Source organism: Erpetoichthys calabaricus, chromosome 3, assembly GCF_900747795.2.
Source record: "Erpetoichthys calabaricus chromosome 3, fErpCal1.3, whole genome shotgun sequence".
NCBI lineage: Eukaryota > Metazoa > Chordata > Cladistia > Polypteriformes > Polypteridae > Erpetoichthys > Erpetoichthys calabaricus.
In genome coordinates this window covers 302,890,088-302,909,219 of record NC_041396.2, presented here as the reverse complement: position 1 = coordinate 302,909,219, position 19,132 = coordinate 302,890,088, and the positions used below count along the sequence as shown (strand labels likewise).

At 42.6% G+C, this 19,132-nt stretch overlaps 1 protein-coding gene across 3 annotated transcripts in view; it reads right to left on the bottom strand.

The window, feature by feature from the left end:
- Positions 1 to 7,790: 7,790 nt before the first annotated feature.
- Positions 7,791 to 19,132, bottom strand: part of kansl2 (KAT8 regulatory NSL complex subunit 2) — a 46,053-nt gene continuing 34,711 nt past the window's right edge. For 2 of the 3 annotated variants that reach the window (XM_051925075.1, XM_028798613.2), the window contains exons 8-10: positions 14,301 to 14,554; positions 13,428 to 13,652; positions 7,791 to 8,540 (exon numbers count right to left, since the gene is read on the bottom strand). In XM_051925075.1, the coding sequence (XP_051781035.1) occupies positions 8,448 to 8,540; positions 13,428 to 13,652; positions 14,301 to 14,554 (572 nt within the window). In that variant the 3' untranslated portion in view covers positions 7,791 to 8,447. The remainder of the gene's footprint in view (positions 8,541 to 13,427; positions 13,653 to 14,300; positions 14,555 to 19,132) is intronic. The other variant, XM_051925076.1, reaches the window with a different exon arrangement.

Below are 19,132 nucleotides of genomic sequence, written 5' to 3'. Positions count from 1 at the left end.
CAAGTTGGCAAGGAAAAAAAACCCGTCAAAATCAGAATTCCAGTTCAGACTGGCCTGAAGCGGCTCTCCAAATGCAGACAGAAGCAGTCGACACAATGGCAATCCCGACTCCCTCAAAGCTGACTAGGTGAACGTCTAGTGGGCTGAGCTGATTTTCAGAGCTCCCACCAGGCTGGTAGGGGAAATCTTGAACATGAAAAGCCCTTGCAAAGTGGGCAGGACCAGCACTCCAATGGCAGACCGGGTGAGCTCACGAGGTGGCAATCAGAAATTCTGAAAGGTAGTCGAGGTCAGCCTGCAAAGTGGCAGAGAGGGAAACGTCATATAAAATTAAAGTGACTCCCTAAATGCTGGCAAGGGTCAGTCGTGGTACACCTCTGGTGAGCCGAATTGACTTGTCAGAGCCCCCACTAGAGTGAGGGTACAGGCTGCTGAGGGGGACCATCTTGAGAAGTAGACAGGATCAGCCTCTACGCAATCCTAAAAGGAGCCCAACTCCTAAAAGTAGGCAGAATGGACTCTCTAAGCACAGACAGGGTGAGCGTGGGCAGGATCAGCCCCCTAGAACATACTGTAATGAAGCTGGACAAACCTTTGCCCGATGGGTAGACTTTTTGCCAGTCCCTTTACTGATATCAGGGGGGTTCCTGCTCTTGATTTAGAGATGAAGCTGGTGGCTTGGTGACAATAAGGAAACTTCCAGGCTGACCCTGCCTCCTGCTCCGTCTGGGTGACCAGCAGCAGTGCTGGACAAGGGCGGAAGGGTGGACAGGACAGTAAGTGGTCTGCCTCCATAGATCCCCAAGCACATCAGGTTGGCATGGCCGCCTGGTGTCAGCAGCAGCTGGGGGCAGGGGGGTTTCAGTCCTTGTTGTCCTTGTGCCTAATCCCGGCATTCAGAGCTCTCTGTTGTTCAGGACAGGACACAGAAAACCCCAAATGACAGGATAAGCTTGTTTACGAAGGAAGGACACTGATGTAGTCAGGCACGCCAGCAGTACGCTCACTTTTTCCACACGTCTTTATGAAGCGTCGCTTGCTTCGTTTACAAGCCGTCTAGACACCCAAACACCTCATTAAATGGGAGAGGGGGGGATGGGACACGATCACGGCATTTGCTGCTGAACTCCGTGAAAGGAGCTGCTACCCTGTGTGAGGAGCGCCACTTGGTGGCCAGCTGTGGAACTGCATGCGCATGCCTGGCACCAGCTGGTTTTCTTCGTTGCTTCTGCTGTTGGTTCATGAAGCATCCTGGATGGTGGACAACACGTAGAGAGTTCTTTCATCCATCGGTTTTAGAAGCCCACTCTGCCCATTATTGCATCACAACGACCCCAATGGCTGCTCTGGCGGAATGAGACACACCAGATGTCAGTCTGTGTCTGCGACACACATCCCAAACAATCCAACTGAACTTACACGCCAGAGAAAAAACACACCCGGACATGGAAAGAACATGCAAACACCTGACAGAAGGCGACCGTGAGGAGGTCTGAACTCAGGACTGTGGAGCTGTGGGGGGCACAACTGTGCCTGGAGAGCTGTTCAGGTGGCTCTCTCTTATATAGCGCCCTTCACGGCAGAGCTCTGTGTAGATGATGACATTCAAAGAGATGAAACAAATTAAAACAATGGACCAATACAAAGAAATAAAACAATAAAGATAATCAGAAAGGTACCCGCAGCGCGTGCCACCCTTCCATTCATCCAACTTCAAACCCACTTATCTCGAGCAGGGCCAACGGGGAGACAGAGGGGCAGCCACCCAGTGAGGGTGGTGTGGGCACAATGTTATAGTCCTGGCACTGGCTGAGTAAGACCTGACTGGTAATGAGAAGGATGCACTGGTGCCCACCATGAGAACATCGGGGCACGATCTATTGAGGACAAAAAAAGTATCATTGATCTATCCGTATTATATAGTGCCTTTCACTTCTATCTATCTATCTGTTATATATAGTGTCTTTCATATCTATCTATCTGTTATATAGTGCCTTTCATATCTATCTATCGATCTATCTATCTGTTATATAGTGCCTTCACTTCTATCTATCTGTTATATAGTGCCTTTCACTTCTATCTATCTATCAATCATATGGTGCCTTTCTCTTATATCTATGTATCTGTTATAGAGTGCCTTTCATATCCATCTATCGATCTATCTATCTGTTATATAGTGCCTTCACTTCTATCTATCTATCTGTTATATAGTGCCTTTCATATCTATCTATCTATCCCATATAGTGCCTTTCACTTCTATCTATCTATCATATGGTGCCTTTCACTTTTATCTATGTATCTGTTATATAGTGCCTTTCACATCTATCTATCTATCTATCTGTTATATAGTGCCTTTCATATCTATCTATCTGTTATGTAGTGCCTTCACTTCTATCTATCTATCTATCTACAGTGCATCTGGAAAGTATTCACAGCACATCACTTTTTCCACATTTTGTTATGTTACAGCCTTATTCCAAAATGGATTAAATTCATTTTTTTCCTACACATTCTACACACAACACCCCATAATGACAACATGAAGAAAGTTTACTTGAGGTTTTTGTAAATTTATTAAAAATAAAAAAATTGAGAAAGCACATGTACATAAGTATTCACAGCCTTTGCCATGAAGCTCCAAATTGAGCTCAGGTCCATCCTGTTTCCCCTGATCATCCTCGAGATGTTTCTGCAGCTTCATTGGAGTCCACCTGTGGTAAATTCAGTTGACTGGACATGATTTGGAAAGGCACACACCTGTCTATAGAAGGTCCCACAGTTGACAGTTCATGTCAGAGCACAAACCAAGCATGAAGTCAAAGGAATTGTCTGTAGACCTCCGAGACAGGATTGTCTCGAGGCACAAATCTGGGGAAGGTTACAGAAACATTTCTGCTGCTTTGAAGGTCCCAATGAGCACAGTGGCCTCCATCATTCGTAAGTGGAAGAAGTTCGAAACCACCAGGACTCTTCCTAGAGCTGGCCGGCCATCTAAACAGAGTGATCGGGGGAGAAGGGCCTTAGTCAGGGAGGTGACCAAGAACCTGATGGTCACTCTGTCAGAGCTCCAGAGGTCCTCTGTGGAGAGAGGAGAACCTTCCAGAAGGACAACCATCTCTGCAGCAATCCACCAATCAGGCCTGTATGGTAGAGTGGCCAGACGGAAGCCACTCCTTAGTAAAAGGCACATGGCAGGATAGGTGTGCCAAGCTTGTGGCATCATATTCAACAAGACTTGAGGCTGGAATTGCTGCCAAAGGTGCATCGACAAAGTATTGAGCAAAGGCTGTGAATACTTATGGACATGGGATTTCTCAGTTTTTTTATTTTTAATAAATTTGCAAAAACCTCAAGTAAACTTTTTTCACGTTGTCATTATGGGTTGTTGTGTGCAGAATTCTGAGGAAAAAAATGAATTTAATCCATTTTGGAATAAGGCTGTGACATAACAAAATGTGGAACAAGTGATGTGCTGTGAACACTTTCTGGATGCACTGTAGATAGATAGATATTTTATTAAGCCCCAAGAGGAAATTCACATACTCCAGCAGCATACTGATAAAACAATATTAATTAAAGAGTGATAAAAACACAGTGCAAGGTGGAGAGTGCAAGACAGGTATAACAGACAATAACTTTATATAATGTTAACGTTTACCCACCCCGGGTGGAATTGAAGAGTCGCATAGTGTGGTGGAGGAACGATCTCCTCAGTTTGTCAGTGGAGCAGGATGGTGACAGCAGTCTGTCGCTCAAGCTGCTGCTCTGTCTGGAGTTGATCCTGTTTAGTGGATGTGGTCGATTCTCTATGATTGACAGGAGGCTGCTCAGCGCCCGCCGCTCTGCCACAGATGACGAATGTCAGAGACACAGCAACCGGATGGACAGACCAACCAAGTATGGATCGCTCTGCAGCCTGGAATATACAGCCAGTATGTCCAAGTAGGTGGAGCCATCTCCAATGGGCTTCAATAGAGTTTAGCTGCAGACCTCCAGAGCTCCGCCCAGTTACTTAATGGTTAAAATTAGGATTGGGGGAGGATAAGCCAAACACCCAAATACTGTCAAGTAAGTTAGCTCCACCTACCTGGAGCTCCAGGCTTCAGCAATACCTGACTCACATATCCATCTTAATTAAAGGACAGGGTAAGGATTCAACGAAATGAATATTAATAAAATACATTTTTGAACAGGAGGACAAATGGAATGAATTCTTCCCCATTAACACACACAAATGCTTACTGCATCCTGTAATTTAGTATAACCAGATTGCCATTTATGGAGTAACACAACCAAGAAAAAAACAAATGGCAGCCTGCTTCACTAATGGAGTCCAATGAAAAAGATGAAACTGGTCAGGACAAAAACCTACAGCTACAGGGGGAGTCCAGGACTGAACTCGAGAGCCCCTGCCGTGGTCTACTGTTGCAGTAAAGCAATGGGAACTTAAAAATGAAGTTTAAAAAAAAGACAATGCATACAAACACATTTCAACTATTCAACCTCAACAGACATGTTCTCCCTGTGTCTGCGTGGGTTTCCTCCCACAGTCCAAAGCCATGCAGGTTAGGTGGATTGGCGATCCTAAATTGATCCCTAGTGTGTGCTTGGTGTGTATGTGCGTCCTGTGGTGGGCTGGCGCCCTGCCCGAGGTTTGTTTCCTGCCTTGCTCCCTGTGTTGGCTGGGATTGGCTCCAGCAGACCCCCATGACCCTGTAGTTAGCATATAGCGGGTTGGATAATGGATGGAACCTCAACAGAGCTTAGCCTGTGCCAAACCAAACACATACCCAGTACAATAATATGTGAAAATTAGAGGCCCCCCCCCCCCTCTAGAAATTAAACGATTTCCTAACATGGTGTTAATATTCATGAAGCCCCCAAGTAAATCATTCAGTGTAAAAGACCCCCATTTGGTACATTATGGACTTTGCACAAATCTCCAATTGAACAAAAATTCTTGATAATTGGGGTGGTCAAAATCATTAGTCCCCACATTCTGAATAAAGGTGTCACATGGAAGATTCCAGGTTGCAAAGCACACCTGAACCTCCTATGGCTTGATGGCCCCAAACCATCAGCACTGAGCTCTACACAATGGACTCAGATGTGCAGGGCTGGCAGCACTTGAAGGGTCCATTGCGTGGCGCCACCATTTATATTGCTGGTAACGAGTCATCACCAAAGAGATACGTCTGGACCTCACAAAGACAGAGAGAAGGTTGCACTGCCATTTCCCTGTTTCCAGAACATCTGGAAGTTGCATCAACATAAAATCCAGAGACGCATTCTGCTAGAAACAAAGCTGGGCGTGGGGGCAAGTACACGATATCAAAGACCTTTGGACAGGAAAACCAAGAGATGTCTACACGGAGATCAGGGGGGTACTTGTTTGGGCCTTGAAGACGTGCGAGAGCTCTTCATCGTGGTGGGCTTCCAGGTCATCGCCCAGGGAAAACTCTATTGCTCAGAGTGGCACGTCAAAAAATCAGACTGAAGGATGCCTGGCACCACTTGAAAGATGCGGATGAAATCTGACGAGACAATACTGCAGCTCTTCAGGCATGCGGATGCTGAAGGCTTCTTTACTTCACCAAACAAGAATCCATCAACCGTAAAAACAGATCCTACACTTAAACACGGAGCTGCGAGAGTCACACTGTGGGTCTGCTGTGCTGCTCCAGGCACAGGAAACCTTATGTGGGGACACGCAGCATGAAGAAGGGAGGTTAAGTGGACATTACAGAAGATAAATGTGAAGAAATCTGCTGCCAGTCTGGGTTTAGGTCACCATTACAGTTCCAGTATGGAATACCATTTGTGCTAAAATTAAATAAATAAAGTCAACTATGAAATAATTTAAAGCAAGAGTACAGTGATATACATAGGAGTCAAACTGTAAAAAAGCACCAACTATTATGAAAAATAGTTACAAATTTTATTTTAAAATTTTAAAGATTTAATTAAGAAATGTCATTAGTCATTTTCTAACCAACTATACCCTACCACAGGGTCACAGGGGTCTGCTGCTGGAGCCAATCCCAGCCAACACAGGGCACACACAAACACACACTAGGGACAATGTAGGATCGCCAATGCACCTAACTTGCATGTCTTTGGACTGTGGTAGTAAACCCACGCAGGGAGGTCCCGGGAAGTGACCCCAGGTCTCCTTACTGTGAGGCACCAGTGCTACCACTGCGCTACTGTGCCGCTCATTATTACTACAGGTTTCAGAAGTCATTGTGAAATAGAAACTCTTTTCAAACAAAGCCATTTTGAAATAAAACCCGAAACAATGACTTTTGCATTTCCTAGTAATTCAATGACTTGTGTTTTTGTACATTTTTTCACAATTTACTCATTTACATACCATATCTCACTGTACTTTTGCATTAAAGCATTTCATAATTGCCATTTATTTCATTCTGCACAAATGGCATTCCATATTCCAGCAAGATAGACAATGACCTGAAGCACAAATCAAATCTGTAAAAGCCAACAAAAGCAAAGGTCCTGCGGTGGCCTCCTCAAAGCCCAGATATCTCAGTCCTATTGGCGGTAGCTCAAGGTCCACAGTTAATAACCATGTAAATTGGGGTGGGCTGCAGAAATCTACCATGGAGGAACAGGCCAAGACCCCTGAAGAGACGTGCCAAGCTTGATAGAAACTACAGGAGGAGGTTGCTGTCACAAGTCAGAAAGGGGACACGATTGAGTAAATCATCGTCAGAGGGCTAATCAGTTTGGGCCTTGCCATTTGTTTTTTCTTGTTTCAACTCAGTGCACTGGTTACAATATTTTCCACTAAATTCTTGGGGATTTGCGTCGTCATTCTTTAGTATGTAATTGTCTTGTAAGCAATTCTGGAACTGGTCACATCTTCCATGGCAAAGCTAGTGGCTAATTTAGTCCTCTACTGTATTTCTTATTCGAGTTATTTAATATAAGATAAAACATCTTACCTGCACACTCTTAGTAGTAATACACACTCTCCAAGTATCAAGTGCCCCAAGCTCAATGTTTTTAAGATGTGACAAGGCACTGGGCACACAGAGCTGTCGGACATAAAGCCTGCTGTCACTTCTGAAGAAAGACCGCTTCATTTGCCCCTTGCATAATTACAAGTTGTTGTCACAGCCAAAACAGGAAATGGCCAATGTCGCTATAAATTGACTAGCCAACGTCTGATATTTTCCTTGATTTCAGGATTTGGCCAGCCAGTTTGCGAAATTGCATGGGGTGATCGGTCAAAGTTCGAAGAAAAAAAGGCACGAGCAGAGATTTCTTGCGCACTTAGTAATGCAGTTGCATTGATTGTAGCCTTGGCCGCCGTTCAGTGATTGGGAAGACGTGATGGTTCGTAGTGATTTTTCTTCTGTGCCTATGGATTCCAGTGTGAGGAGTTTCTCGTGCAGAATGGAAAACCCACTTCTGAATCTGCATCTGAATTTTTAAGCATCTTCGCGCCTTGTGTCTTACATCAGCAAATTGAATTTTGGCCAGGGATTTCTCGCCACTTTGCGAAATGGCCAGCCAAAGTAGCATATACACTGGTCATTTCTAGTAATTTGGCCACACCTCTCAGTCAAAATGCGAAATGGCCAAACATCGGTTTTTGGCCATAACATTGTCACAGGTGGCCATGTTCACTGAGCTCAGGTTATTTCTGCAGTGTCCCCCACCCCTAACACTCATCAAGTGAAAAATGCAGTTTCATACTATACGGTTGGACAACACCAAGGACACACAAACTCTTGCTATAAAGAAAGCCCAATGCCACACACAGATGGGTTAGCAAATGAGTGTTATTGATAAATAAAATTCCAATGCCACAAAGTACAGATGAGGCTCAGCCCAAAGCAAAATAATGACTCAAAGGCCCCATTTCCCATCTGCCCTTGCAGCTAAGATGTCTGCCACACTACATTGCCCTTTAACACAGCTTAACTCCCCCCAATTCCTCTCACTTCCGCCTCTTCCGTTCCCCGATTTGTAAAGCAGCTAATTTACTTCTATAATTACTTCTACCTCAGGTTTGCTCCAGGCCATAAGCTCACTTCCTGTTAGTCAACTGCATCTATCCTCAGATAACAGTAGGAGACATTCTCAACACCAGGAAACACAGTTAATGACAAATTAAAGAGAACAATGGCAGAAAGCAATTACAGAGGCTTTACAGCAACAGGAAAGTTAACATCCCTCAATGCCTTTTCCTTCCAGCAGCCACACTCCTGTTACATCAGCCTGCCACTTAAAAGTAAAGCCACATTTGGCAACAACAGTAGGATCCTCAGGAAGTCTTGGACAGAAAGTGAGCTGCTTTAGGAAAGACTTTTCTCCTATTAAGTGGTGACTGGCAGTTCAGGGCCCATGTCGAGAGTTTGGTCATCATCTCTTACGAGTAGATCACCAGTTCCAAAACGCAGATACTCTCGGCGTTCTCCTCAGGTCGCCCCTGCTTGTCCCACTGCTCCATTTGCTGTGGAGGAGACAGAGTTAGGCTCCTCTGAAATAGCTGTCCTAGGATCAGAAGCCACCTATAAAAACAAAAACAAGAATGAACCACAAAAGGCAAAAAAGCTGAAAACAAGCCTTCCCAAGTCTCTTTCCAAGATTCCATTCTACGTGCTCTTGATTTTGTGCAACTCGGACAGCCAACACAGTGCTGTACAGTTTAGGTTTCTCTACTCCAGTGAACGCACACCTACAGTCATATGAAAAAGTTTGGGAACCCCTCTCAGCCTGCATAATAATTGACTCTCCTTTCAACAAAAAAATATAACAGTGGTATGTCTTTCATTTCAAATACAGAACAACTAACAATAAGGCACAATGTAGCTGTAGACACTGTTCATGTTTAGGGTCTGGATGGACTGTGGACAGAACTTCCTCCCTCAAAAATTGTCTTTAGGCAGCAATAGCATTTAAATGAATACAGTACAGAAAAGAGGCTATTGTTAGGATGGTTGTAATCTTCTGATAATTTTCTTTGCCATGATCCAACTTTGGATTATAAAAAGATGTCCAGGAATTATGCGTTCAGCTGACCTTGCAGTCCTGCTGCATACCATTTCCAAACAGACGGCAATACCCTCTTGTCAGGAGACTTTCAGTGGTGAATTTATAGAAACCCTTTAGTATCAGGGAGGACAGACTGAAATCCCTTAAGCATCTGAGGAGGTAAAGATGTTGTCATGCCTTCTTTACCAAGGTGTCAATGTGCTAAGACCAGACCAGGCCCTCTGTTATGTGGACAGTGAGGTATCTGAAACTGTCAACCTTTTCCACTTCAGTTTTGTTAATACTGATGCCGTGGTTGTGCCTCTGCTATTTCCACCAGATGTCCACAATCAGTTCTTTTGTCTTTCTGACATACAGGAGAAGATTTATGTCCCAACACCAGTTTGACATGGGGTCTGCACTTCATCCAGGTAAGCCTGCTCTTTGTTCTTAGATATCAGGCCTACCAGAGCTATATCATCAGCAAGCTCGACACTGATGTTATAGTCATGTGCAGCCACACAGACATGTGTAGAGGGAGTACAGCAGTGGACTACGAACACAGTCCCATGGGGCACCTGTGCTGAGAGTGAGGGATGATGAAGTGTGGCCATCAATCTGAACCACCTAGGGTCTGCCTGTTAACCTAAAAATCCAACTGCACACCAAAGTGTTCAGAGATAGGTCCCAGAGTTTGGTGATGAGCTTAGAGGGGTTTATGGAGTTAAAATGCTAAACTACAGTCTATGAATTGCATTTGCACGAATTCCCTCTCCTGCTGTAGAGGTATGCCAATAATGTATGTAGGATCAAGTTGACAGTATCTTCCATGGATCTACAGAAGCAATGTGAACTGTAATGGATTTACTTCTTTTGGTGGTAAAAAGCACATGTAATTCATGGCGAACATTTTGAAACACTTCATTGTTACAGTCATTAGTGCAACATGGATGACAGCCATTTAGGGAGGACGGATTTGATTGCTTAGGTACATGGACAATTGTGGATCTTTAAAAGCATGTTGGTACGACATACTGGGTTAAAGAGAGGTACTGCAGATAGTGAGGAGTCCAGCATGATTACTATACCTTCTCATAAGGGATATTTTCAGGTTTCAAAATTTTGTAATAAAATTTGATATCTGCACTTCTTACAAGTAAAATCTGAATTTTCAGGAAATTAAATGTAATCCAACACACATCTGCCCAAGCATGTATTCTGCCAAGGTCCTGCTGCAACAATTTATCTGATTCTACCTTATCTGCTCTTCTACCTAATTTGGAATCATCTGCAAACTTAAGCGTATAATCAATCTGGTTATCAGAGTCATTATACAGATTAAAAAGAGCAGTTACCTCAGCATTAATTCTTCAGGGACATCACCTAGTTCTTAAAAAGGTCTCCTCACCATAACCCCTTACTTCCTGTGTTTGGGCCAATTTAGTAACAACTACAAACTAGACCTTGAAATCCCACTTACTAGTGAGGGAATCAATAACTCATCCTGTGGCACCTTTTCAAAATCCTCCTGAAAATTATAAGATCAATCGTATCTTACACACCTCTCTGATTATCAGCTTTTGTTTGCCTCCTCATAAAATTCGGCCACATTAGTGAAATACAACTTTCCCAGTCTGAACCAATGGTGACTTCACTAATAGACCCGTTCTTGACACATGCTGCTCGATCTACTTCTTAATAATTACTTGCATTAATTTACTAGTGATGTATATAAAAAGAGTGACTGAGCTGATCCAAGTAACTACAGACCAGTAAACCTAACATACAACAGGAAAATACTTGCCACTGTGCTGATGGAAATTAGACACCTCAGCCTGCTGGACCTCTCCAGTTGTTTAAATATACCAGCTCCACAAATAGAAATCCAAATGTCGTAATTCTGGCAATTTTAATAAATGTTAACTTACTAAATTATGAGAGAGTTTGATAAGAGAAACAGAGGAGGAATACTTTGTAGTAATTTGGAGGTGGACTATCCTACCAGATATGTAAAGGTTAAAGTTCACTTGTCATTCTACCTGTGTTGATTAATCTCCGATTTATCGCAGTAAAATATATATGCCATTTATTGTATCTTCGACTTCCTGGGAATAATTCAGATAAGTAAGACAGACGTTTCAAGGTAAGGTGGTTACACTGCCTAAGGAGGGTATTCTGAAAGTGACAGTATGTTGTATGCCGATTAGCACATGCAAGTAAGAATTTCACTAGACTCTGTACATGTGACAATGACGACTACATAAACCAAGGACCATATATATATATTATATATATATATATATATATATATATATATATATATATACACACACACACACATATACATACACAGCGCATCACTTTTTCCACATTTTGTTATGTTACAGCCTTATTCCAAAATGGATTCAATTCATTTTTTTCCTCAGAATTCCACACACAACACCCCATAATGACAACGTGAAAAAAGTTTACTTGAGGTTTTTGCAAATTTATTAAAAATAAAAAAATTGAGAAAGCATATGTACATAAGTATTCACAGCCTTTGCCATGAAGCTCAAAATTGAGCTCAGGTGCATCGTGTTTCCTCTGATCATCCTTGAGATGTTTCTGCAGCTTAATTGGAGTCCACCTGTGGTAAATTCAGTTGATTGGACATGATTTGGAAAGGCACACACCTGTCTATATAAGGTCCCACCGTTGACAGTTCATGTCAGAGCACAAACCAAGCATGAAGACAAAGGAATTGTCTGTAGACCTCCGAGACAGGATTGTCTCGAGGCACAAATCTGGGGAAGGTTACAGAAAAATTCCTGCTGCTTGGAACGTCCCAATGAGCACAGTGGCCTCCATCATCCGTAAGTGGAAGAAGTTCGAAACCACCAGGACTCTTCCTAGAGCTGGCCGTCCATCTAAACTGAGCGATCGGGGGAGAAGGGCCTTAGTCAGGGAGGTGACCAAGAACCCAATGGTCACTCTGTCAGAGCTCCAGAGGTCCTCTGTGGAGAGAGGAGAACCTTCCAGAAGGACAACCATCTCTGCAGCAATCCACCAATCAGGCCTGTATGGTAGAGTGGCCAGACGGAAGCCACTCCTTAGTAAAAGGCACATGGCAGCCCGCCTGGAGTTTGCCAAAAGGCACCTGAAGGACTCTCAGACCATGAGAAAGAAAATTCTCTGGTCTGATGAGACAAAGATTGAACTCTTTGGTGTGAATGCCAGGCGTCACATTTGGGGGAAACCTGGCACCATCCCTACAGTGAAGCATGGTGGTGGCAGCATCATGCTGTGGGGATGTTTTTCAGCGGCAGGAACTGGGAGACTAGTCAGGATAAAGGGAAAGATGACTGCAGCAATGTACAGAGACATCCTAGATGAAAACCTGCTCCAGAGCGCTCTTGACCTCAGACTGGGGCGACGGTTCATCTTTCAGCAGGACAACAACCCTAAGCACACAGCCAAGATATCAAAGGAGTGGCTTCAGGACAACTCTGTGAATGTCCTTGAGTGGCCCAGCCAGAGCCCAGACTTGAATCCGATTGAACATCTCTGGAGAGATCTTAAAATGACTGTGCACCGACGCTTCCCATCCAACCTGATGGAGCTTGAGAGGTGCTGCAAAGAGGAATGGGTGAAACTGGCCAAGGATAGGTGTGCCAAGCTTGTGGCATCATATTCAAAAACACTTGAGGCTGGAATTGCTGCCAAAGGTGCATCGACAAAGTATTGAGCAAAGGCTGTGAATACTTATGAACATGGAATTTCTCAGTTTTTTTATTTTTAATAAATTTGCAAAAACCTCAAGTAAACTTTTTTCACGTTGTCATTATGGGGTGTTGTGTGTAGAATTCTGAGGAAAAAAATGAATTTAATTCATTTTGGAATAAGGCTGTGACATAACAAAATGTGGAAAAAGTGATGCGCTGTGAATACTTTCCGGATGCACTTATATATACACAGTATAAATGCTTAAAACAAGCTGTTCTGCTAGCTGCCAGGAAGGCTAACCAGACCGAACACCCCGCTCTTGCAGCATATTCAGATCTACCTTGCAGGCAGTGTGCCATGGTGGTTTAGGCTTTGTACTTTAAACTCTGAGGCTGTGCTCTAATTTTGAAAAAAGAAACATAACCACTTACATCTCAAATGTTGCAGGTGCGTATATGGTAACCAATGCCAATAAAAACCTTCAACAAATGGTGGCTATCATCAGACAATACAAGATATGGAAAAATTTGCTAAGCCTGCTTACGTTTGTACTCAGCACTGAAAAGAAACAAGCAATACTGGTGTCTAGAAGGCATCAGCCATGGAGGCCAAGACCAGTACATTCAGCCAAGAGTCTTAAATCTTATAGAGGTATAGCTCTAGAGTAAAAGTACAGAATTGTGCACACTGATGTCAACTCAGGCAGCAAACCCACTTACCAGCTCAGCATGGCCAATGTCCATTTGAACATCAAGAGGGCCAGAGGCTGGGATGGCAGTCTGCGGGGAATCTGTGGTCTCTAGTAGCGGATGCTCCTCACTAGCTAATATATCGAGTGGTGCCTCTGCAATCTCTCGAATAGACTGGTCCTCAAGTGCCAGTGCTGTGTCAAACAGGAGTGGGGATGGTGGGCATTGCAAACCATCACCAACCACATCCAAGTCCTACAAAAGAGAACAAAACCCATGATTAACTTAAAGCGCACTGTGCAGCTTACGAAAAACAAACTCATTCCACTGTTATCCGAGAGGGCTGCCTGTTGAAAATATTAAACAATGTTCTCAAACACTTAACTCTACATGCAGGTCACGTGTGAAACCTATTAAAAAGTGTGTGGGCTTTTCTTCCATCTTGACATTCCCTTTAGTTTGAGGCACTGTGGCCCGATTAAAGGCATCATACAAGAGCAGCTCACCAAGATGGAGGAAATGATTACAGATCTGAGGACCCGGTCTGGAAACTCATCTGTTTGAAACACTGCAGTGCAGTCAGCTCATCCTCAATTATTGTGGATTCCACAAACGACCTGATATTTCATTACTGGATGGTCAAAAAATATTACATCTTAACCTCTACACATATTCATCTGATTTATTTATATTTCAATCATTTAATTATCATCCTATTTACTATGCAGTGCACTATAAATTAAGTGCCTAGTGATTGCTCTCAATGAGAACATTACCCGTCAGGCACAGATTATCTCAAGGCCCTTAAAAGGAAGTGTGCAATGGAAAGACCTGCAAATATCTGATGTCTTACCTGCCCCATAATGACAGAAACCACACACAGATGGCATAAAAGGAACTTACATCACTGAACTCCAATGGCAGGCTTTCTGTGGGCTGTAGTTCAGCTGCACTCAGGTACAGGTCTGTAGGTGCGCATTCCAGCTGCTCAGGGACTAAAGGATCCTGCTCAGCTTTATACATGGGGGGAGGTAACTGCAGATGTAGGTGGCAGCGGGGGTCCTCAGACTGGCCCATGTGCACAGGCCTGTCACAGGGAATATCCTTCATGCCAGGACACATCTTGAACAGAACCTGATTGCTGTCCTGATAAATATCTGATAGGAGAACAGTGAAAGAAAAAGTGTGCAAAAGATCAAAAAGACCATTTTGTAAACAAGGCCAGCCTGGGATGTGAGGAATGTTATCAACAAATCCTTTAGAGATGAGCATGGAGATTAATAGCCATTAACCCCAGTTTTCTTTTTTTTTTTTTTGTTGTTTTTTAGGCATTTTGACTCTCCCCACTGTTATGCTGCCTTTTCTTCAAACAGATGGCAATCCCATGCATTTCATCTGAAAGGCAGATATCTTACACAAGTGGTTTCCAAATGCAGTCCTGCCAGATACACAAGATCATTTTTGACAAGAACAGGCCATTCAGCTTGCCAATTGTATTTTCCTAAACTCGCTAAAATAACACTGAGGGGAGATCTGAAGCTCCCTAAAGTCTTTCCACCAACATAATTTGCTCATTTATTCCATGTGTCTGTTATTACTTTGTATGAAGAAAGATTTAGCATTTTTGCAAAATCTGCTCTTAACACGTTCCCAAAAAAGCTCAATTTTAAGGTAACACCTGAGAGCCTCTGTGCCGATTCTTTTCATAATTTTAAACACTTCTGTTTGCTTAAACTAAAAAAGTCTGACTGCTTAAACCTCTTCTCACATCTCATACCTACCAGTCTCAGAATAAGCTTAATCTCTTTTGTTTGGACTTACCTGCTGCATCTTTTTGTAATTTGGTCTCCACAACTGCACTCAGTACTCACTACTGTGTTATATAGCACACTAGCCGTCCCCTGCAGTAGTGAAACAGGACAGTAATGAGGGCTTCACCCTCCCCTCAGCCCACAGCCTCTGTCTCGGATTAGCGTGAATATATCGCTCCTGCAAGTGAACTAGGATTCTTGGCACGATGACAGAAGTCACAAAATCAACCGGAATGTTGAAGCAAATTATAGAAAAAACCCCATCTTGATCTGTTAAGTAGTTCTCTCATTCGCTAGCTAAGAGGAGGTATGGTACATGCCCCAAGGCTGGCACGTAAGTGAAGGGGGGCCCCAACCCCCTCCCCTTAGCCCACTGCATGTCTCTCAGATTTGCGCAAAAAAACGGTACCTCAAGCAAACTATGATACATAGTGCACTAAGAGAAGTAACAAAATCAACCAGAATGTTCAAGCAAATTATAGAAAAAGAACTCCAACCTAAATCTGTTAAGAGGTTTTCTCATGAAAAGCAGACAGACTTTGGAGATAGATAGATAGAAAATCCTAAGCCTAAAAGTGCAATGGAAGTGCAACAATGACGTTTTTAATGTCACGTTTTAAATAGGGCTTCTTTTAAAACCTATATATGTTTGCTATCATTCTTTTCAGAATTTATTGAACTTTAATGTGATGTTTAGATTTTCAGATTCTTATTCCGTTTTTAAATTATAAACTAAAAAAATATCAAGAACTCGTGTCTCGCGAGACGGGACTTTGTGTCAAAAGATTTAACCACACCCGGGGCCGGAAATAAAACAAGTAGTAGGACAGCTGCAGTACAGCCTTTTAAATGTTCGAAGCCCCACACAAGATGCAGATTATGCAGCACAGCAGCTGATCGAGCAAAGAGGAGGTAAAAAAAATAAACTATTTGCTTCCCATTGTATCACAGTTTAAGAGGGGGTTTCGGAGGTGCGCCTGCGTCTTCTTGGGGTGCGTTCAGCCCCCCTCTTCACAACATGAGCGGCTGGCAAGAGAATAGAGCAGGAGAAGAACCCCCTAGTGCAGGGGTGTCAAACTCCGGGCCTGGTGGGTGCAGGTTTTCTTTCTAACCCTTTTCCTAATCAGTTTTCACTGCTAATTAAATTCTTTCCCTTCATTTTAATTTCCCTGTTTTTAAGGATTCAGTCCTTTGAATTTATTTATTTGTTTCTTCATTAAATGGCAGCCAAACAAAAATGAGATGTGAAACGAGCCAAAAGATGACTAGCTAAATTGGGGCTTCAAACTCCAACTAATTTCACTCCAACCAATCTCTTGACGAGAAGCTGATGGTAATTAATGATGGTAATTAAACTCGTTATTCCATGGCTTGTTGCTGCTCTCATTCTGCCACAGCAGACATTTCCAAAACTGTTGATTTTCTGTTTTTTCTATGAACACCGTCAACATTTTTTGGTGACCTGAGAGATCAACCTTATTGGGACCTTCACCTTTATTTTCAGATATTGTGTGATGGGCACAGGTGGCGGCTCGTTTTGTGTCTCACTATTATTTGGCTGATAATTAAGGAAAAACAAACAACAAAGGGGCCTGAGTCAAGTTAATTAAAATTAAGGCAAAAAGTTAATTTGCAGCAAAAAAGAGGTCACTAAGAAGATGGCTAGAATGAAAATCTGCAGCCACTGCGGCCCTCCAGGACTGGAGTTTGACACCCGTGCCCTAGTGTGTGTGTATATAGATGGATAGAGATCGACATATATAGATGATAGATGAAGATATAGATATATAGAACACCCCTCAATTTATTCGATACATCAGAGGCACAATAATACCTAGCATCCTATTACGTGGTTTGATCACTTCGGTACGCTGTCTGGGTATAGACATTGACCAATGTACCATAACTGTTCCCCTAAGATGCATTTTCAAGTTTAAAAAACTCCCATTGTGCATTTAAATTTAACATTTTTTACTTCCTATGTATAATACTCTACCATCAGTGGTGAGGAACACACAAATTTGGGATTAGTAAGAGAAAGAATTCGTTTCACAAAAGAGTGAGAGAAAGCCAGCTGCAGTTACACCTCAAGAGACAACCGGACCATGACAAAGCATTTAAAAAACACACCACTATCTGTGCTTGCCTTCAGGGTGCACTGATGTGACCAGTCAGTCACAGTCACTCTGACTTGTCATATTTGAATGAAGCTGAAATGGCCAGAATGCTTGCCTTTTACTACAGCACCATACAGAACACCAATAAATGAACGGAGGCTTTGCATTCATCCTCAGATTCTAATGAACAAGGCTGCAGTTGTGCATCCAGCCACCCATCAATTTTATAATCAATGTACACTTCAGGATTGTTGGGAGTTGGTACTTGTACCTTTTGCACTAGGCAGGCATTGTTAGAAGTGGCGACACCTTTCAACCTATATCTACAGCTGTGACAAAATGAATTGCTCAGTATACTTGCTGCCAAAAACCATTTAGTGTTTCCAAACATACACATCGCTCAGACATTTGTGTGGCACAGCAATATGACATGTAATGTGTTAACAAAAGGACACAATGTCAGACGCACAGTTAGCAGGGCTGCTAAAGTAGAATAAACACTGAGCTGATGTTGTTTGCTGTGTTTTTGAAATCAAACCAACATAGGGATCTGCACTGGCAATCGGAAGGTTGCCAGTTCGAATCCCGTAAAATGCCAAAAGGGACTCTGCTCTGTTGGGCCCTTCAGCAAGGTCCTTAACCTGCAAATGCTAAGCTTTTTGAGTAGTAAGAAAAGCGCTATATAAATGCAAAGAATTATTATTCATTACAGTAACAACTAAAATGTGTCAAACGAATGGTACACAGCCCGCAGTTAGGAGTAGTAATTGCTTTCCAAATCTTGAAAACAGAACAAAGGCAGTTTTAGTCTCAAATTGACAAGTTTGATTTACATTTTATTCAAAGTTATCCTTAATGTCTCAACAGATGACAGAGAAAAGCATTTAGAAAATGAAAGCAATAGGACTTTGAAATTTCAGTTAATTTGACTTGTCCATTAAATATTACTGTTCTGTATGTGTTATTAATCAGTGTCAAGAAACTTAACTGGGGTTCCTTTATACCAACAGCAAAACACCAGTATAGCGCTGCACCAAGGCTGCCAGGATAGAATTTGCTTCTTTTAAAATTTTCTTCTTTTTTTTTGTCTTTTGGTGTATGTTCAGACAACAGTGTGTATGCATATCTATACAGTATATGTATTTACATACTTAAGAGAGCTTCTGTAAAAAGACAATTTCCCCCAGGGGCCAAAAAATTCTATGCATCTAAATGTACTGGAAACTACACAAACCCTTAAACCAGCTGCAACCTCACCATCCGCATGTCAGAATGAAGCCACAACATTGAGACCATTAAATACACATCTATACTAGTAAAGTCAATTTGTCTGAAAAATTACACACACACACACAAAAAAAAAAAAAAAACGCTGAACATACTGAAAATTGGTTATATGGAACAGTGGGCAGAAGTACTGCAATAGAGACAAGGTAATCCAAAAGTGAGAGCTGACACAGGGACTACAATTCCCACCATGCAGTAGGAGAGTGCAGGGACTAACGGAAGGACACCATTATCTTTATCTAAAATTACTTTGCCCTTTCCCCGATCATACGAAATACACTCCTTAAAGTCAAAGTGAAGACAGGTCTCTGCAAAATGACCTAAACTATAAAACACAAAACAATTGATCACATAAGTATCCACCCCCTTTAATATGACACCCCTAAATCCTCACGGATGCAGTCCTTTGGTTTAAGAAGTTCCATTATTAGTTCAATAGAGCTCACCTGTCCAAGTTTCAACTGATTGTATCTGAAAGTTCAATTTGCAGCAAGTCAGTGCTGTGGCCTACACCAGTGGT